Source organism: Dermochelys coriacea, chromosome 2 (genome assembly GCF_009764565.3).
Source record: "Dermochelys coriacea isolate rDerCor1 chromosome 2, rDerCor1.pri.v4, whole genome shotgun sequence".
NCBI lineage: Eukaryota > Metazoa > Chordata > Testudines > Dermochelyidae > Dermochelys > Dermochelys coriacea.
Genome location: NC_050069.1, coordinates 77081782 through 77104089, shown reverse-complemented (window position 1 = coordinate 77104089; position 22308 = coordinate 77081782). Strand labels below are relative to the sequence as shown.

Sequence of the window (22308 nt, the reverse complement as noted above, 5' to 3'; positions counted from 1 at the left end):
GAAGCACATGATTTATGAGGAGAGGCTAAGGGAACTGGGATTATTTAGTCTGCAGAAGAGAAGAATGAGAGGGGATTTGATAGCTGCTTTCAACTACCTGAAAGGGGATTCCAAAGAGGATGGATCTAAACTTTTCTCAATGGTACCAGATCACCGAACAAGGAGTAATGATCTCAAGTTGCAGTGTGGGAGGTTTGGGTTGGATATTAGGAAAAACTTTTTGACTAGGAGGGTGGTGAAAAACTGGAATCGATTACCTAGTGAGGTGGTGGAATCTCCTTCCTTAGAGGTTTTTAAGGTCAGGCTTGACAAAGCCCTGGCTGGGATGATTTAGTTGGGGATTAGGTCCTGCTTTGCGCAGGGGGTTGGACTAGATGACCTCCTGAAGTCCCTTCCAACCCTGATATTCTATGATTATCATTAATATACAATGCTACTCCACCATTTTTACCTTTATTTCTGTCTTTCCAGAACAGCACATTCCCTTCAATGCATGTATTCCAGTCATGACTACAGTTCCACCACGTTTCTGTTATCACTGTAATATCTGATTTCACTTCCTGCACCAGTAGTTCCAGATCCTCCATTTTGTTACCCAGGCTTCTTGCATCGATGTACAGACATCTTAGTAGTTTCTGCTTAGTCTTGCCCAGATTCCTCACCCACTTGAGTACAGTCATTCTCCTGCCAGTATCACCTACCTGATTATTTGCTTAAATTGATATAGGCACTATCTTCCCTCTTAATGTCCATTTTCCTATACACTGCTGTTCCCTTTTCCATTGCTGTATCCTTTCTTACTTGATTTTCCTCCCAGTCAATGCTAGAGTCATGCATGGAGATGAGCATCTCCCAACCATCTCCCCCAAGTTCCTAGTTTAAAGTTGTTTTGGGATGGAGGTTGGGACAACTTATTAAAAGTCTACTGCCCTCCCTACTCAGGTGAGTCCATTCCACGAGAACAATCCTCTGTCCATGAATGCCTCCCAGTGGTCCCAAAAGCCCTCCTTATAGCACCACTGCCTGACCAGTGTAGATGGCTCTATGATGGCCTCAGTAACTGGAAACACCACCACCCTACTTGGGCCTGCAGGTTGCAAAACATCCAGGAGACAGTGGTTTTTTTGGTCCTGGACCTCCTCCAGCAGTATCTGGAAATCATTGGCAAGCCCCTACAGCAGTTCCTAGCACTGCCTATGATCATCTGGTGGAGAGGAAGGAGTGACTGCTTTATCTGGAAATAAGGATGAGATTCCTGATCTGCTGGTCCAGATCAATGTCCTCTTCCTCATACTCCAACGGATCCAGTGGGAGACAGGAAGGAGAAATGTGGTAAGATTCCTGAGCGGGTTCCAGTTGTCTGGCATAAGGATCCTCTTGGTCACAATAAGGCAAAAAAGAGGGGTCAGCCATTTGAGAAAGACTTTCTGGCATCGGATCCCAGACGTCCTGGGGAAATCATATCTAGACGGGTAGCACTCAGATCTCCTCAACTGCCTGTCAGGGCTTGATTCTCTCTGAGAAGCTAGAGAAGCAGCTGGAAAGTCTGACTCATCCAAATCTGAAAACTGCTCCCCTTCCAATGATGGGGCCATCAGTACCGGAGCACTCCTACCTGACAGATGGAGATTAGAATGTTCTTGAGACACCGAAGTAGTAGTATGCACTCTGGTGTTGAAACGTCCCTCAGGAAGGCCAGACCAGAGAGGATGGGAGGCTACAGATAAAAGAGAAAGATATTCTCCAATGTTGTATAGGTCTCTCTAAATCTCAGTGTCCATGGGTTCCAACTGTCAATACCAATGGTTCTGGCATGTTTTGGGAGGTAGTGCGGTCCTTGGATAAGTGAGCCAGTACTGGTGATGAGTCCAGACCCACACTCGTAGATGGAACCAGCAGGTGACAGTTCTTGTGTTTTGGAGCCAGAGTCACCGACGGAACTGATAGATTTTTCTTCTTGCTCAATCTACCCTTCAGCCTTAGGGTCTTCAGCAGTGCCAGTTCCTTAGGCTTTATACAAGAAGGCTCACCTGCTCTCAATGGCTCGGGGAGAGATTGCATTTCTTGTGGACAGTCCTGGATAGGGATCTATCCTTGCAAGCATGAGTGTGCACTTACCAGATGAGGCACTAGCAATGCCACGAGACTGTTAGTGCACACCACACCCCGGCCAGACACTGCTACCGAAAATCTCCAATCAACAGCACCAGGACGCACCGACACCTGAAGTGGAGCACCCACAAGAATAGCACTCGAAGAAGAATTGCTTGGTGAAGTTTTGGAGATTGTCTGCTCTATTGTTTCCAGTTTGCACTGATTAAGCATACTCAGTATAGCCACTCTAGTGAGGAGGGAGTCCCCTGTATGGGAGAAAAACAAATTATCCTATCTATACTATAAAACTCTAAATATACTAATATAAAAGCTATAACGTATAAAAACTATTTACAAATCTATTAACAGGCTCTATCAAGAGGGAAAAAAATGGAAAGATCTGTGAACACAGGGATTCTGACTCAGGCTACGTGGCAGTAAGAAGGAACTGGAGAGGCATCTGCTTGCACAGTCTCTTACATCCTCAGTCAGCAGCACAGGAAAATCTACTGAGCATGTGCTGACCAATGCACCCTTCTTGTTAGAATTTCTGGACACAGAAGCAGTTTGCTTTTCTGACAATTTTCCTGTAGGGCAGAAAGAGAGAAATGTCCCATCTCACTGACATTGCACCTTCCGATATATGGAAAATAGCCAGATACCACTGAACAGCTGATGAAAGGGAAGCAGGTTGGCTAGTCAATCTCCCCTCCAAGGATGATAAGAAGGGAGTGAGATAAAGGGCACCAGATTGGGAATATGGGAAAGACCCTTCCAAAAGACAAAGACAAATAACTGGCAAGGAAAATAGAGCCTGGAGAAGGGTGACCTACATAAAAAAACCCAGGACAAGTGGGGTTGGAGACCTGGAGTTAAGGTCCTGTAAGAGGTTTACCCCTGGCACAAATCTCCCCCTTTCTCTCCCTCACACCAAGGTAGATCTCCTGGAGAGAGAGATTTCTTGTTCAATTGCTCTTTCTATAAGGCTGAAAAGAGGAAAGAATCCCAAGCTAAAAGCAGATGAAAGGCTGGTTGCCTTCTGTCCAGTTCTGGAACTTACAGCTAAGCAGAAACATACAGGAAACATACTAAGCCGGTGCTATATTTTCTTTGCTTTTGTAATAACTAAAATAGACAACATAAAAGTTGAGCGATGAAGAAGGGTTACCAATTAAGGCATGTGAATTGAAAGTTAAGAATTCTTAACTGTTGTATGTTACAGTATATACAGTCACTGAATGAGGTATATGAAATATTATCTCAAGGCATAACTACAAAACATAAGAATTGAATTTTATCCTTAACTCTGATTTTCCTTGATTTTTTTCCAGTACCATATTACCAGTAAGTTTATTAGTAAACACACCAAAACTAACCACAAGTATTTTAAACTGCATTCTAAATTATTGTCTGGAAAAGTAAAGTAAATTAAGAAAAATTACCTCAATATTTTCTTTATGTATATTTTTATTTTCAATAAATTGTGCTTCTAGTTCAGCCACTGGTCCCTCAATGTCTGCTACCCTCTTCATAGTTTCTTCTTTTGTCTTGATGCTATCTTTTTTCTTTAGCTCTAGCTCACAATACATTGCTTTAATACTGGCCTGTTAAAAAGACATAAAACTAATTTTCGCTTATTGAAATCAGAAGCAAAAGAAGAACAATCTAATTTTAAAAATTCCAAATTTGAAAGGTCATTCATATCCTTAACAAAATGCTATGAACAGAACCACAAATTAATTATGTGTGTATATACAAAATCAGGAGTTAACAAGTACAGCTCAGTGATATTAGGAATATCTACAGAATGAGAGCAAGTTAGCCACTGAGCCAGATTATGTCATCATGTCTCCGCATGAAATAGGGAAGGCAGAGTAGCCAGTAGAATCGACAAACACAGTGAAGGGACTGAACAGGAAAAAAAATACAATATGTCAGTATTATATTAAACAGATAAGGCAGGTAATGTAATAACTGTTATTGGACCAACTTTTGTGAGTAGAAGGTACAAGTTTTTGAACTACAAAGATCTCTTCTTCAGGTCTGGAGAAAGAAATCTGTGTCTGAGCTAAATACACATTGAGACAGATTGCTAAGCATAAGTGGTAATGCCTGTTGTAGGAAGCCACTTGAAATGGAGGGTGCAATAAAGGTTAGATTATTCTGAAAAGGGGATCTGAAGTGGGTTAGCATGCAGGTGTGTGTTACAAATTGTTGTAGTGAGGCATGAAACCAGTGTCTCTGTTCAGACACGCTGATTTTTGGTGTCTAGCAGCACTATGAATTTAAGTTCCCAAGCTCACTTTTTGAAAGTGTTGTGCAGATTTCCTTTGAGGTTGAGTATTGAAAGATCAGATATGGAATGATCACCTTGTAAAAAGTGTTTGCAAATGGGTGATATGGTGTTTTTGCCTTTCATCATTTTTCCCTGTGTGAGTTCATTCAAACCAGACAAGTGTAGTGATTGTCTAGTTTCACCCACATAGTTGTTATTGGGGCACTTCTATACCTCTCTGTCCACTACTTACAACTTCAAATATGCAGAGCAGCTGTGGAAAAGGAATCCAGAAAAACTGAGGAACCATCTCCTGCACCGTATGTGCTTCAGAAGAGACCACCTCCAACAAGAAATCATCACATGTTCCCACACACTGGAAGAAAAATATCAGGAAGCCTACCTGGAGATCATGCAGCAAACCCAAAACAACTATCTAAAATACCTGATGCCAACCATCCAACACAAACAAAAAGTGAAACCAATTACAGTAACTGCACAACCAACAGAACACCATCTCTTGGAGAAACCAATACACCATGACCCAGCACAAGAACACTACCTGATACCCCAAAATCATCAACCTATCAAGACTACTCTTAACCAAAACTGAAGTATCTGTACTCTCCAAGGGACTGAAATTCTGCCCCTCCACAGAACCTGGTAATGTAAGATCATGTAGAGAACTAGAAGAATTCCTCCATCAATTCCACCTCACAGAAAAAAAAACACCACCCACAACTATCACCTCTCCATGGAGAGCCATAAGAAAAAAGTATTATCTGACTGGACATTGTGCAGAGGACGAAACCATACACTGGATCATTACATTGACTGCTTCAGGAAAAAATCAACTGTAAAATGCTCAATGAACATTATATCCACCACAATCTCTACCACTAAGAGGACAGCAATACAGACCCTGAAATCCAACCACTAGACAGTGATCAAACCAGCAGACAATCTGGTCGCTATCGTAGTCTTTAATTGTTATGACTATGTCAACAAAGCCACAGACCACTCTCTGACACCACCTACAAAGAACTAAAAAAACCACCACACACCACAATTCACACAGGAATTTTAAAATACCATCAAATCCTTCTACTAAAACAACTAAAAAAAACCACCACCCTCTACAAACTCGCCCCCAAAACCCCATCCTAGGGACCTACTACATGCTTCCCAAGACACACAAACAAGGGAACCTAGGCAGATGCAATCTTATTGAAGGAATATCAAGACCCACAGAAACCATGCTCAAACTACTCACCACACAAAGGGCCAGCTTTTTCCAAGACACTACGAACTTCTTCCAGAAACTCTGCAACTTTAACAACCTCCCCCATGACAGCATCCTTGTCATCCTGGTTGTCACCTCCCTATACACCAACATCCTTCACTATGATGGCATCGTTGGCTGCCTCAAATACCTACAAGGTAACGTAAAATGCTCAGAACTCCACTCAAAACACAATGCCAAATGCATCCATTTAATCCTCAACCACAATGATTTCACATTTAACAATAAATACTTTGTCCATAGCATGGTAACAGCCATGAGTACTAGGATAGCCAACCTCTTCATGGGCCACCTCAAGGAAAAATTACTGGACAACTGCACCATGAGACCAACATTATACCTGAGATACATCAAGGGTATTTTTATCCTCTGGACAGACAACTTAAACTCCCTCATAGATTTCCACCACAACTTCAACAACCATCACTCCTCCATCAAACTCTCTCTAGAACACTGCCATACCAGCATCAACTTCCTGGACATCATGATTAGCTTCAGCAGTGGAATCCTACAAATTACTGTATGAAAGAAACCCTCAGATGACCACACTTACATCCACAGATCCAGCAACTACCCCAGACCCACAAAAAATATGTTATTACAGAATTTTCACTTAAAAGATTGTCTAGGAATCTATGCCTGACTTACTTAAAACAGCTGTCACTATACGAGGACATTCCACCAAAGAACTAGATTGCATCATGGAAAGGGTCACCCAAATACTGCAAGAAAAGCTGCTTCAACACAGAAAAAAAAACCCCCACTGACAGCACATCTCTAGTTGTCACTTACCACCCCAAACTGGAACCCATATGGGGTATCATCAAACATATTTGACATCCTGAAAGAAACTTTTCTCAACCCCCCTCTTCTGGCCTTCAAACAATCCCACAACCTTGCCAAGCTCATCAAGGCAAGATCCCCAGAGCCCAAAACACACCAACTCAAAGTAGCATCAGACCCTGCCAGAACAACAAATGCAAAACTTGCAGACATATCTTCACTGCTATGGTGATCAATTCCCCCCATAACACACCTTTCCAGATTAATGGATCCTACAAATGCCTATCACACTATGTGGTGTACCTCATCCAGTGCATCAAATGCCCCAGTAATAACTATGTGGGTGATACTGGACACTCGCTACTCTCTCAAATGAATTCACATGGAAAAATGATAAAAGACAAAAACACCGTATCACCCATGGCCAAACAGTTTTCACAAAATGATCACTCCATATCTAATGTTTCAATACCTGGCCTCAATGGAAACCTGCATAACACCTTCAAAAGGTGAACCTGGGAATTTAAATTCATAACACAGCTAGACACCAAAAAACATGGATTCAACAGAGACAGTGGAATCATGGCTTATTACAACAATTTGTAACACACCACACTGCCGGTTAACCCTTAATGGCCCACTCCAAACCCCTTTTGCATACAATCGAACCCTTATTGCCCACTCTATTTTCAAGTGGCCGCCTATAACATGCATTATCCCTTATGCTTAACTAGCTGTCCCAATTTCTATTAAGCTCAGACACACAGATTTCCTTCTCTAAACCTCAAGAACAGCTCTTGGTAGCTTGTACCTTCCATCACATTCCTTATCTCTTTCATATCCTAGGGCCAACATGGCTACCACATTGTAAACAAAGTATTACATTAAAGGAGATGAAGAAATTAAAGTATATAAGCTGTTTCTAGACTTCGTGAAGGCATCTAGAGAATGGGCAATTCAAATATTGGAAATTCATGTCAGGAGTCCAATTCTTTACTAATGGGGAGCTTTTAACATGAAAGCCACTGCTCTGGTTTAGACAAGCAAGCTAAAAAGGAAGAAAATCATTATTGCAAAGCAAACCAATACCTATTAGATTTATGACAAAGATAACCATGCTTTTAAAAAAAAAGTGTCAGAAATTCACAGTAGTTTCCAAAATTAGATATCATTATTTTAATTCCAACTGTTTATCCATAATCAGATACTGTCAGTTTTCCAAAAAGCATATGTCAACATCTAGGGAGAGTACTATTTGTCTGCAATCCAGGTTGGTTAAAAAAAAGTGTGTTATTACAGAAAGATTTACAATGTTAAAACAAAAATATATGTAAAAGGAGTTTATACATGAAATAAAAACGTTAATATCTTGTTTACCTGAGTCAGATGCCATGTTCTTCTTTCATCTTGAATTAATTTTTTTATGTTCTCTTCCAAATTCTTAAAACAAAAAAATTTAAAAAATTAACCACCACAATATAATGTATAACAAAAGCAAATTAAACAATTGCAATGAAGATTTAATACTGACATTATTATAAAGACAAACAGCTTTCAAACTGTGTCCTATCTACTGTATAATAAAATAAATAATGAATAAAGAGAAAGAAAATTACCATTTTGGCACTATGATGATATGAATTCAGGCACAGGAAGTAAACGAATGAAGCAGAAAGTACAAGAAAGGCAACAGAATTTTCTAAAGTGTAAGTTCAATTAACTTTTATAAATAGCAATCATTAAATATACTCAATACCTATATGTTATCTATAGGGATCATGAATGGCAAATGAGTACTTTTATATATAGATTCATAGATTCATAGATACTAAGGTCAGAAGGGACCACTCTGATCATCTAGTCCGACCTCCTGCACAGCGCAGGCCACAGAATGTCACCCACCCACTCCTATGAAAAACCTCACCCATGTCTGAGCTATTGAAGTCCTCAAATCATGGTTCAAAACTTCAAGGAGCAGAGAAGCCTCCCTCCAGTCAACCATGCCCCATGCTACAGAGGAAGGCAAAAAAACCTCCAGGGCCTCTCCAATCTGCCCTGGAGGAAAACTCCCTCCCGACCCCAAACATGGCAATCAGCCAAACCCTGAGCACATGGGCAAGATTCACCAGCCAGATACCCAGGAAAGAGTTTTCTATAGTAAATCAGATCCCATTCATCTAATATCCCATCTCAGGGGATTTGGCCTATTTACCCTGAATATTTAAATATCAATTACTTACCAAAATCCCATTATCCCATCATACCATCTCCTCCATAAACTTATCGAGTAGAATCTTAAAACCAGATAGATCTTTTGCCCCCACTGCTTCCCTTGGAAGGTTATTCCAAAACTTCACTCCTCTGATGGTTAAAAACCTTCGTCTGATTTCAAGTCTAAACTTCCTGGTGGCCAGTTTATACCCATTTGTTCTTGTGTCCACATTGGTGCTGAGCTGAAATAATTCCTCTCCCTCTCCTATATTTATCCCTCTGATATATTTATAGAGAGCAATCATATCTCCCCTCAACCTTCTTTTAGTTAGGCTAAACAAGCCCAGCTCCTTAAGTCTCCTTTCATAAGACAAGTTTTCCATTCCTCGGATCATCCTAGTAGCCCTTCTCTGTACCTGCTCCAGTTTGAATTCATCCTTTTTAAACATGGGAGACCAGAACTGCACACAGTATTCTAGGTGAGGTCTCACCAGTGCCTTGTATAACGGTACTAAAACCTCCTTATCCTTACTGGAAATGCCTCTCCTGATGCATCCCAAAACCGCATTAGCTTTTTTCACAGCCATATCACATTGGCAGCTCATAGTCATCCTATGATCAACCAATACTCCAAGGTCCTTCTCCTCTTCCATTATTTCTAATTAATGCATCCCCAACTTATAACTAAAATTCTTGTTATTAATCCCTAAATGCATAACCTTACACTTCTCACTATTAAATTTCATCCTATTACTATTACTCCAGTTTACAAGGTCATCCAGATCCTCCTGTATAATATCCCGATCCTTCTCCGAATTGGCAATACCTCCCAGCTTTGTATCATCTGCAAAATTTATTAGCACACTCCCACTTTTTGTGCCAAGGTCAGTAACAAAAAGATTAAATAAGATTGGTCCCAAAACCGATCCCTGAGGAACTCCACTGGTAACCTCCCTCCAACCTGACAGTTCGCCTTTCAGTAGGACCCGTTGCAGTCTCCCCTTTAACCAATTCCTTATCCACCTTCTGATGTTCATATTGATCCCCATCTTCTCCAATTTAACTAATAATTCCCCATGTGGCACGGTATCAAATGCCTTACTGAAATCTAGGTAAATTAGATCCACTGCATTTCCTTTATCTAAAAAATCTGTTACTTTTTCAAAAAAGGAGATTAGATTGGTTTGGCACGATCTACCTTTTGTAAAACCATGTTGTATTTTGTCCCATTTACCATTGACTTCAATGTCCTTAACTAATTTCTCCTTCAAAATTTTTTCCAGGACCTTGCATACTACAGATGTCAAACTAACTGGCCTGTAGTTACCCGGATCACTTTTTTTTCCTTTCTTAAAAATAGGAACTATATTAGCAATTCTCCAATCATTCGGTACTATTCCTGAGTTTACAGATTCATTAAAAATTCTTGCTAATGGGCTTGCAATTTCAGGTGCCAATTCCTTTAATATTCTTGGATGAAGATTATCTGGGCCCCCCGATTTAGTCCCATTAAGCTGTTTCAGTTTCGCTTCTACCTCTGGTATGGTAATATCTACCTCTATATCCTCCTTCCCATTTGTCATGCTACCATTATCCCCAAGATCCTCTTTAGCCTTATTAAAGACTGAGGCAAAGTATTTGTTTAGATATTGGGCCATGCCTAGATTATCTTTAACCTCCGCTCCATCCTCAGTGTTAAGCGGCCCCACTTCTTCCTTCTTAGTTTTCTTCTTATTTATATGGCTATAGAACCTTTTACTATTGGTTTTAATTCCCTTTGCAAGGTCCAACTCTACTCGACTTTTAGCCTCTCTCACTTTATCCCTACATCTTCTGACCTCAATTAGGTAGCTTTCCTTGCTGATCCCTCCCATCTTCCACTCCCTGTATGCTTTCTGCTTCTTCTTAATCACCTCTCTAAGATGCTTGCTCATCCAGCTTGGTCTACAACTCCTTCCTATGAATTTTTTCCCCTTTCTTGGGATACAGGCTTCCGATAGCTTCTGCAGCTTTGATTTAAAGTAATCCCAGGCCTCCTCTACCTTTAGATCCATAAGTTCTTCAGTCCAATCCACTTCCCTAACTAATTTCCTTAATTTTTGAAAGTCAGCCCTTTTGAAATCAAAAACCCTAGTTGCAGATTTATTTTTGTTAATCCTTCCATTTAGTTTGAACTGAATTAGCTCATGATCACTTGAGCCAAGATTGTCCCCTACAACCATTTCTTCTATGAGGTCCTCGCTACTCACCAAAATTAAATCTAAAATGGCATCCCCTCTAGTCGGTTCAGCAACTACTTGATGAAGGAATCTATCAGCTATCGCATCTAGGAAAATCTGAGCCCTATTATTATTACTAGCACTGGTCCTCCAGTCTATATCTGGGAAGTTAAAGTCTCCCATGATCACGCAGTTTCCATTAGTATTTACTTGATTAAAGACATTAAAAAGGGCTCTATCCATATCCAAATTAGATCCCGGAGGTCTATAGCACACCCCAAGCACTATCGTAGGAGAGGCTTTACTAGTTTTCTTCCCCAATGTAATTTTTGCCCACACGGACTCTGTCTTATCCATTGCATCGCTTCTTATTTCTTTACATTCTACCTCATCATTGATATACAATGCTACTCCACCCCCTTTACCTTTGTTTCTGTCTTTCCTAAACAGCACATACCCTTCAATACCTGTAGTCCAGTCATGACTACTATTCCACCATGTTTCTGTTATCCCTATAATATCTGGTTTCACTTCCTGCACCAGTAGCTCTAGTTCCTCCATTTTGTTACCTAGACTCCTCGCATTGGTGTACAAACATCTTAATTTTTGCTGTTTGGCCTCGCTCACATTTTGTACCCTATTAGGCACAGTCATTCTACAGCCAGTATAACCTATTAGACTAGTATCCACACCGCCCTCGCTCCTTATATACATTCTCCTACCCACGGCTGTATCCTTTCTTACTTCATCTTCTTCCCTCTCAATGCTAAAATCTGGCGTGGAGATTTTCTGGACATCTCCCATCCATCTCCCCCCAATTCCTAGTTTAAAGCTCTCTTTACCAGTTGTGCCAGCCTAGATCCTAGAAGTCTATTTCCTTCCCTACTCAGATGAAGTCCATCCCGAGAGAAATGACCTCTGTCTGTGAATGCCTCCCAATGGCCATACATCCCAAAGCCCTCCTTATAGCACCACTGCCTAAGCCATCTGTTGACAGTCATAATCTTGTCAGACCTTTGTTGCCCTTCTCTAAGAACAGGAAGGATCCCGCTAAAGATCACCTGAGCCTCAATTTCCTTAAGTGTCTTCCCCAGCCTAGCATAGTCTCCCTTGATACTTTCCAGTGAGAATCTGGCTGTATCATTTGTTCCCACATGAAGGATAATTAGGGGATTCTTTCCCGCTCCCTTGAGGATCCTTTTCAACCTCAGGTCTACATCCCGTATCTTAGCACCCGGAAGACAGCACACCCTTCTATTCTCAGGATCAGCTCTAGTTACAGGCCTGTCTATTCTTCTCAATAAAGAGTTCCCGATCACATAGACCTGCCTTTTCCTGGTGACAGTGCTATTCTCCAGTCTCTCCCCTGTTCCCTCTGGCTGCAAGTTCTTTCCATTCCTATTTTCCCTTACAATCCTCTTCGACCCATCCTGTATCCTCCTGGGGCTCATATTTGTTGTAGTCTCCCTTGACTCTTTCCCTTTTCCTATAGGACTAGCCTCTCTTCTCTTCTTCCTTACCATTCCACCTTCAACAAGTACCTGCTGAGCCCCTTCTTCATTTTCATTTTCCAACTCTGCAAACCTGTTCCTAAGCTCTATTTCTCCTTCACTAGCCCGTCTTTTTCTCTGCCTGGTTCTTTGAGTCACATGTTTCCACTGACCACTTTCCTCATCCAGTCTCTCCTCAAAATTCCCCAGCCCTGCTTCCATCCGTGAGTCTGAGCTTTTCCCTTCAGATACCTCATATCTTTGCTCCATCATCTGCTCAAACCCCTTCCTAAACTCAACCAGACTTTCCACCTGCATCTCCAAACCTCGGATCTTTTCCTCCATCAGCTCTATCAGACGGCATTTCATGCAGAAAAAACTCTTACCGGTTCCCCCCTCCAGGATCATGTACATACCACAGCTTCCACATCCAGTCATCCTCAATGTGTCTTTCACTACAGGAGTCACTCCCACAGCTGCCTCTGTATCTGTCATCTCCTTCCCACCTAAATCCTGTTAATCTGGGAAACACAAGCCACACCAAAAAGACCACACACCCCCCAGCAAAAGCAAACCCCAAACAAGCACAATACAAACTCCCCTTGCAAACTCCCACTCAAACTCCCCTGTTTAGAGCTCTGTTTGCTAGCTCCTGTGCCACTGCCTGACTGGCTGGCTACCTTTATAGGGCCCCTAGTCAGAAGCCCCACCCCCTAATCAGGCTCAGCTGCTCTCCCAGCACAAAACCCCTACACACACACAAATACAAATACTAAAAATACAAAACCAAGTACAACTACCTTCTCCTCCAACAGAACTCCCACTCAAACTCCCCTGTTTAGAGCTCTGTTTGCTAGCTCCTGTGCCGCTGCAGCTGTCTGTGCCTTCCCTGCATTCCATTGTTTTCCACAGAAGTTGCCTTGTTTGCAAATCTGAACTTTGTTCCAGCACTCTCATTTGAGGCTCCTCATCTGCTCTTCCACTACAATCGGGGCCTATATCCCAATCTTGGGATTTATGCACTGTATATCTTTAGTTTAGGATTTGTAACATAAAGCAGATTAACATAATTTGATATAATTAAAATCTCAGGTAGTTTAACCAGAATATAGGCTTTTGTTTTCTTTCTGTAATTTACACTTTCAAGTTAATTTAGTGCTTGTGAAAAGTGTACTAGAGACTGAAATTCCTTACTTATCTAGTTCTTTACTTGCTATTGCTCACACTGTACTTATGGAAGGCACATAACCTCAATCAACCCTGTTCTGGACAATGAAAGTGTAATTCCATTCTTGGGTTGATTCAGCATCTTTGTTAAGATTATCAGTTTGTGGCAACCACGATAATAGTTTGTTGACACAAACAGTTGGACACCAGGATAATGACTGAGACCACTAGCATACTTATTATACAGGACACTGAACAAACTGGAATATTGGGACAGAAAGAAATTGTTACTTACTGCAACTGTGGTTCTTCAAGATGTGATACAGACGTGTATTCCACTTAGGTGTGTGCACGCCAGAAAATTTTGCCTAGCAGTACCCATAGAGGGATGGTACTCAGACCTTGTGGCTGTGGCCCCTCCCCTGGCTACATGAGACAGTGCCACCCCGACTCCCCTTCAGTTCCTGTGGACCGAAAGCCGACGAGAGGAGACTCTGATACAGAGGGGAAGGAGGGTGTATATGTCTGTATCACATCTCAAAGAACCACAGTTACAGTAAGTAACTGTTTCTTCTTCGAGTAGCTTCAGATGAGTATTCCACTTAGTGACTCACAAGCAGTATCCCAATGTGGAGGCAGGTCTTGGAGTCTACTGAAATAAGGATCGCAGGACCATCCTTCCAAGGCCTGCAACCACTCTGGATGCACTAATAGCATAGTGGTCTATAAACGTATGTATGGATGACCATGTGGCTGCCCTGCAGATGTCCAGTATGGAAATGTCATCGAGGAATGCTGTTGATGTTGCTTGTGCTCTCATGAAGAGAGTCCATATGCACTGAGGAAGGTGCAGCTGAAGGCACCTCAGATGCAGCCTTGACTCAGGATGTTATCCATCTAGAGATGGTCTGTGCAGAGACTGCTTGTCCCTTCATGCAGTCCACATATGACACGAACCGGCAAGGCAAAACACAAAATAGTTTAGTCCTGCCTAGATAAAAGGCTAGGCATTGCTTGACATCCACAGTAAGAAGGTGCTGTTCTTCTGGGGAAGAGTGAGCCTTAGGGAAAAAAACAGGTAAATACACTGCCTGATTCAGATGAAACTGAGAGAACACCTGGGATAACATTTTTTGGTATGGTCGCAGTGTTACCTTATCCTTGGAGAACTGAGTGTAGAGCAGCTCATCTATGAGGGCCTGCAACTCACATATCGTTCGGGGCCAAAGTGATGGCTATCAGAAACATGATTTTCTGAGAAAGGAGGGGCAGCAGACAGGACACAAGGGGCTTGAATGGAGGGCTTATTCGAGCTGCTTGTGTTTAGGTCTCACAAAGGAACCAGTTCTCGGATTAGAGGATGTAAGTGGACAGTCCCCTTCGGAAATCTTGTCACCATGGCACTGGAAAAAACGATTTCCTTTGAACGAGGGGATGGAATGCTGCTATCTCTGCCAAATGCACTCTCAGCGAACTGAGTGCAAGGCCCAATTTCTGAAGATTTAACAGGTTCTCCAAGATGTCCTGGATGGAAGCCACTGTCAGTTGGGTCACATGGGTCAAGGACCAAACTGCGAATCTCTTCCACTTTGCTAAGTACGCCATCCTAGTGGAGAACTTCCTACTATTGAGCACTGTCTTGACCACACTGGAGCAATGAGGATGACCTTGGCTCAATCCACCTTGAGCTTGAAGATGACCTCTGGAATGATCAGAATGGCAGGGAGGATGGCATACAGAGGAGCTGTCTGCCAGCAGCAGTGGAAGACGTCGGGGGGAGCCTGGGCTGAGGCTCCTTTGAGGGCAGAATAGTTAACATTTCTTGTTTTCCCTCATCACAAACAGGTTGATTGTAGAGATGGCTCACATTGCAAAGACGATCCAGAGAAGCTCTTCTTCAGGGACCATTCATTGGTCCGAGAGAAAACCCTGCTGAGATGGTCTGCAAGACAATTTTGCATCCCCAGCAAATAGACTGCTATTAGAGTGATGTCTTCTTCGATGCAAAATTGCCATGGGTTGATTGCCTACAGGCAGAGTAACCTGGAATGTGCCCCTCCTTGCTTGTTCACATAGTACATCACAGTGGTATTGTCAGTGAGTATGTGAACCACTGCGTATCTGATACGGATGCAGTCTGAGAAGGCACAACATGCATTATGGATGGCCCAAAGTTCCAACATACTGATATGGAGTGAGGCTTCCTGTTTCAACCACAGGCTCTGCACCCTCAACAAATCCAGATGTGCCCTCCAACCCAGAAGGAAAGCATTGGTAACCAATGATTTGCTCAGAAAAGCATGCATTGCATGGGGATTCCCACCAGTGTAAGAAATGTAGAACTGTAGCACTGTCTGGCAATACATTTAATATCTAGTATGTAGAACTGGTGGAGGGAGGCAAACCAGCCTGTCCAGAAAATGCAGGGCAGGATAGTAAATCATCCTAAGCCACATCTGAAGGTGGTGCAAGATGGTGAACTGGACCATCTATGAGCCCAATTGCTTCCCCGCTTTATAGGGTAGTCCCATTGTTTCAGGGGGGAAAAGTTGCATAAAGGAATGCTGCGGGCACTGCTGTTGCACTTCACACCATGGGTAGCAGTCTTGGTGGAAACAGTGGTACTGGAGTGCCTGAATTCACTGACATGAAAGGTGGTAAGAGCCATCATGGGAACACTTTCAGAATTGAATGTGGCTGTGATGGGATGTTTCGATGTGATGGGATGCAAGAGTAGAATTAGGCCAGATGGGCCCAATCAGCTAACTAGGCTGCAAACAGAGGAGCTTTAGGATGGAGGCAGCTAATTGGAGAGAAGCTCACCTGTGAAGGACAGGTGGGGCTTCTACAAAGGACAGGAAATTGGAAGCAGAGGGGGTGGCAGGGAAAAGTCTGCAGTCACTGCCTGGAAGAAGGAAGGAGGGAGAGTGTGTCTGTGGAAAACAAACTGATATATGTAACTGCTAGAAGGGGCATCAGCCTGACTGAGCCAATCCCCAGAAACTCCAGGAGGGGCGCCATCCAAAAGTGAGTAGAGCAAACCCATCACAGCCAAAGAGGACCCTGGTGCCAAAGTCCCCCACACCAATTTTGATACCGGCTCCATCTCCACCCCGGGAAGGGGAGCATCTGAATGCAGTGCCAACAGACAGAGCAGTTCAGAGGCTCACTCCATCACTGGGGTCATATGTGGTGCAGTCCTGGGAAAGTCCTGGATCTACAGTGAGGCTGGGACCAAAAGGCAGAGGAGGCCTGCTGTTGCCTAGTATGCCAACACCACGGACACAGTTGGTACTGGCATCTTCCTTGTCAGTACTGGACACAATAGACACCCAAAGACCAAAACCAGAGTCAATGGTAAAAGGTTTCTGCCATTCCCACTCAGTACCAGGGAAGGGTCAGAGGTAGCCACACCATTCCACACTTTTCCTAGGGGAAGCAGAGGAGTCACCCGTGACCTGGAGCGGTCCTGACTGGTCTTATCAGACCTCTTCCTGAGTACCGATGAAGGAGAATGGCTCCTCCGTCTCTTCGGCAAGGCACCTACCCGGGAATGAGAGGCAGCAGTGCCCAAGAGTGATCTTCAACCTAAGGAGGGCCTCGGGACTGGATCAAGCCATCTGGCCTGTTCAAGCAGGTGCTGTTTGAGGTGAAGGTGCCGTGCCACTTGAATCCACTTTTTAAATGACTTACAAATTATAGAATCATAGAGTATCAGGGTTGGAAGGGACCTCAGGAGGTCATCTCGTCCAACCCCCTGCTCAAAGCAGGATCAATCCCCAATTTTTGCCCCAGATCCCTAAATGGCCCCCTCAAGGATTGAACTCACAACCCTGGGTTTAGCAAGCCAATGCTCAAACCCCTGAGCTATCCCTCCCCCCAAATCAAACAGCGCTCTTTAAGATGGGCCTCACTGAGACAAAGCAAGCACCATGTGTGGGGGATCACTATTGGGGATCACCCCGTTACACAAAACCAGTGTTTAAATCCTGGTGGAGGCATCACTGGGGAACACTATCAACTAATACTATCTAACTGCTAATTAACACTATACAATAAAACTAGGCTAAGTTGAAATACGAGGTTGTGAGATTACAATCACACAGAGCTCGGACTCCAGGGTGGTCAGAAGGAACTGAGGGGGATCAGGGAGCCACATGGGGCAGAAACTCCCCCACCTCCCAAGGGTAAGAGAGAGAGCCAGACAGGCGTTGCCCAGCAGCTCAGTAGACACAGCACATAGCGTCAGTGGCCCATCTCCACTTTTGAGAGAACAGATTTCTCCTACTACCAAATAAGATAGTTAGTCCTGTAGTTCAAGTGGACAGAGTCTGTGCTACAGTACTGGAGGTTCAGTGTTTAAACTATGCTGAAAATGTATCAAGGGAGAGTTGTTGCAGGTAGATACAACAGAATTTGTTTTCACCGTTTTCCTTTTACATTTTTTTTAGAAAATTACATATAAAAATACATTAAAAGAAAGTTCTTTCAGTTGCAAAGTCAAGCACTTGAAAATTACAAAACGCCAGATTTATAATTGCCTATGCAATCTTACTTCTGTTCCCTTATGCATGTAGTAACATACAGTCTTCAATTGTGTGATTTCATACTCTTTTTTTTCCCCCATATGGGATCCCGCATTATTCAGCATGCAGACTGCACACACACAGCAGAGAAAATTAAGATTGCTTGGGTAACCAAAAAATTGCTATTTCCTAATTTTCAAGTACTTGTTTTTGCAATCTAACTATTTTTGATGTAATTTTTAAAACTTTTTTTAAGTTTTCAAGTATAAATAATACATATTTCATCACAACACAAAAACTTAATTCTGCATCATGCATTACTGTTTATAATGTATTTTTTATGTTAAGATACATTTTAAAAGAAAAAATGCTATTAACTGATCATTTTTTTTTTAGTAAATTACCTGTAATTGCTTTATCTTGACAATAATGTTGTAAATGAAGTTTCAACAGGAAAAGTATATAACTATCATTTCTGGTAAATTTATGGATGTGTGAGAACTTGCATTTGAGGTTGATAAATATGAGTAATAAATGCATACATATCTTGCCCATTTCCTTTTACAAGAGATTAATATGCACATCTTTCCTTATATTTGTTAATAATAATGGCAAAACACAGAACTAAAATATAGTTTTCAACTTTTTTAATTTTCTGCATACAGAATTTAAAATATTATATTCATTACTTGATTGTATTCTAACTATACAAAAATTGCACGATTATCAAAAATATATAAGAAGAAATCATTTTTGTGTGTGTAAATAGACAGACACAGCTACAAAGTCTTAATTCACTGGTAGAGTCTCTTTCACCAAACTATTACTTTTTGAGAGTCAGGGTCCATTACAATCCAATGTAAAAACAAGACCAACAAAATATGGCTATTAATAATCAGGAATTCAATGGTGCTATGTATTTCAAAGATTATATAATGCAATAACTTTATTTTTTAAAATATGTTAGCCCAACAATCTAATGCATTAAATGTTACTTAAGACGCAATAAGCATATGGACAAAGGGATCCAATTCTCTAGCCCATAAAGATGGCTTTATTCTGGTCTCCCAACACAAAATAGACAAACCCAGCAGATCCACCCAATGGAGGATTCCCCTAGCGTAATACAAGTGACACTTTGTGTACTGTCTTAAGGCAAAAAGGTCAATTAGTGGTTGGTCATACTTGTGAAAAAGTGCCACAGTTATGGTTTATTTCAGGGACCTTTCTGTTGAACCTGAAACTTTCTGCTGAGTTAATCTGCTTGTACATTCACCTCCCCCGCTAGGTGTGTGACTACTGGGTGGATGTGATATTGAATGCACCAGAGCCAGTTTTCTTGCTTCCATTACTAAGATCTGGAAGCATATTCCACCTTGCTTGTTGATGTAGAACATAGTTGCAGTATTCTCTGTGAGTGCCTACCATATTGCAAAGAAGGTGGAAGGCCTTGAAGGCACACCACACTTACCCTGAACTCCAATATACTGATATGGAGTCTGGATTATCAGGAGCAAGGCATGTACTCTGATGTCTTGACAGTGTATACACCAGCCCAAATAGGAGGCATTGCGATGCTGGTAATAGTAGGGGAGGGAAGAGCAAATTTTGTCTCTGTTCTCCCGCTGATAGGTTGCTGGGGAGATACAGTTATCTTTCTTTGTAGACAGTCGATGTTAGGTACACCATCAGACACTACCCATTGTTATAAGGGTCTTATTCACAATCAAAGCGAAAGATGTGATAAAGGTCAATATGGACATCAGTTTAAGAAAAACTGCATGGTTTTTACTTTTTCTTTTACTGTGTGTTATCAGGAAATCTCACATCTTTTGGAATCTCTCCTCTGGGAGAAACACCTTGGCTTGAAAGCAGTTTAGAAGTGCTCAGATAAAAGTGATCCTACATAACCGTTCAAAGAGAGTAATTATCAGTGGTTTACAGTTATGCTGGAATGGCATAAAGAGTGGAGTCCCTCAGGGATCAATTTTGGGTCTGGTTCCATTCAACATCTTCATCAGTGATTTAGATAATGGCATAGAGTGTGCACTTATAAAGTTTGCAGAGGATACCAAGCTGGGAGGTGTTGCAAGTGCTTTGGAGGAGAGGATTATAATTCAAAATGATCTGGACAAACTGGAGAAATGGTCTGAAGTAAATAGGATGTAATGCAATAAGGACAGATGCAAAGTATTCCACTTAGGAAGGAACAATCAGTTGCACACATACAAAATGGGAAATGATTGCCTAGGAAGGAATACTGTGGGAATTCTGGGGGAGTCATAGTGCACCACAAGCTAAATATGAGTCAACATTGTAACTCTATTGCAAAAAAAGCAAACATCATTCTGGGATGTATTAGCAGGAGTGTTGTAAGCAAGACACAAGAACTAATTCTTCCACACTACTCAGCAATGATTAGGCCTCAACTCAAGTATTGTATCCAGTTCTGGATGCCACATTTCAGGAAAGATGTGCACACATTGGAGAAAATCCAGAGAACAGCAACAAAAATGATTTAAGGTCTAGAAAACATGACCTATGAGGGAAGATTGAAAAAATTGGGTTTGTTTAGTCTGGAAAAGAGAAGACAGAGGGGACATGATAACAGTTTTCAAGTACATAAAATATTGTTACAGGGAGGAGGAAGAAAATTGTTCTTCTTAACCTTTGAGGATAGGACAAGAAGCAATGGTCTTAAATTGCAGCAAGAGAGGTTTAGGTTGGACATTAGGAAAAAATTCCTGTCAGGCTGGTTAAGCAGGGGAATAAATTGCCTAGGGAAGTTGTGGAATCTCCATCATTGGAGATTTTTCAGAGCAGGTTAGTCAGGGATGATCTAGATAATACTTAGTCCTGCTATGAGTGCAGGGGACTGGACTAGATGACCTCTCGAGGTTCCTTCCATCCTATGATTCTATAATATAGATCTTAGAGAAGATTTCTCCCAGTTAATTAGCAGTGCCAGAGACTGTAGGAGGTTGCACATGAAGTGAATCACAGAAAACTGATGATCCAGAGAACTGGCCTGAATTAGGGTGACCATATGTCCCATTTTGGGCATGACAGTCCCTTTTTTAAGCCCTGTCCTAACCTTTTCTCCGAAAGAAGGCATTTGTCCCATTTGCTCTTGCTGACCTGATCAGCTGGCAAGACCAAAACAGGACAAATGCCCACTTTTGTCAAAAAAGTGGGATGTGGTGTGTAGGGGGCGAGGAAGATGCCAGCCCCCTGAAGGGGGGAGGCAGGACTGGGTGGGGGCAGCATTCCAGCATGTGGGCCTCCGCAGGGTTCAAGCAACTGGCAACAGCGGGATGGGGGGGAGGCTTGGACAAGTGGCTGCAGGTGTCCCCTTTTTTCTTTGGGAAATATGGTCACCCTAGCCTGAATGAGCCAGTCATCCAGGTACGGGTAAAAGAATATGCCCTGGAGTCTGAGGCTTACAGCTATCACCAAGTTTGTAAGGTGCTGTGGACAAGCTGAATGGAAGGTCTTAAAACTGGCAATGTTTTGTCTCCACACAGAAACTGAGGTACCTGTCGTGGGCAGTTTTGATTGCCATATGGATGTAGGGAAATGAAATCCTCTAATGTGAGCACCCTGAACTTTAAAGTTTCCATTAATTTGTTGAGGTTTCTGAAGTCCAGGATTGGTCTCAGACTGCCATTCTTCTTGGGCTGGGATGGGCAAACTGCATCCGGCCCGCCAGCTGTTTTAATCCGGCCCTTGAGCTCCCACTGGGGAGCGAGGTATGGGGCTTGCCCCGCTCCTGCGCTCCAGCTGGGGAGCAGGGTTGGGGGCTGCTCCCAGAAACAGCAGCATGTCCCTCCTCTGGCTCCTTCACGTAGGGGCAGCCAGGGAGCTCCGCTCCGCAAGCTGCCCCAACCCTAAGCACCCCACGCTAAGGAACTGCGGCCAATGGGAGTGGCAGGGGCAGCACCTGTGGATGGGGCAGGGTGCAGCAAAGCTGCTTGGCTGCGCCTCCACATAGGAGCTGGAGGAAGGACATGCTGCTGCTTCTGGGAGTCGCTTGAGGTAAGTGCCGCCCAGAGCCTGAACCACCCCCCATGCCCCAATCCCCTGCCCCAGCCCTGATCCCCATCCCGCCCTTCAAATCCCTCAAGTCCCACCCCAAACCCCTCATCCCCAGCCCACCCCAGAGCCTGCACCCCCAGCCGGAGCCCTCACCCCTCCCCCGTGCCCCAATCCCATGCCCCAGCCCTGATGCCCCTCCCACCCT

At 42.8% G+C, this 22308-nt stretch overlaps 1 protein-coding gene across 1 annotated transcript in view; it reads right to left on the bottom strand.

Moving 5' to 3' along the window:
* The window catches only part of CCDC178 (coiled-coil domain containing 178), a 371835-nt gene that overhangs the window by 244533 nt on the left and 104994 nt on the right, over positions 1 to 22308 (bottom strand). Inside the window, exons 13-14 of the mRNA XM_043507112.1 lie at positions 7833 to 7895; positions 3537 to 3698 (exon numbers count right to left, since the gene is read on the bottom strand). Of these exons, the coding sequence (XP_043363047.1) occupies positions 3537 to 3698; positions 7833 to 7895 (225 nt within the window). The remainder of the gene's footprint in view (positions 1 to 3536; positions 3699 to 7832; positions 7896 to 22308) is intronic.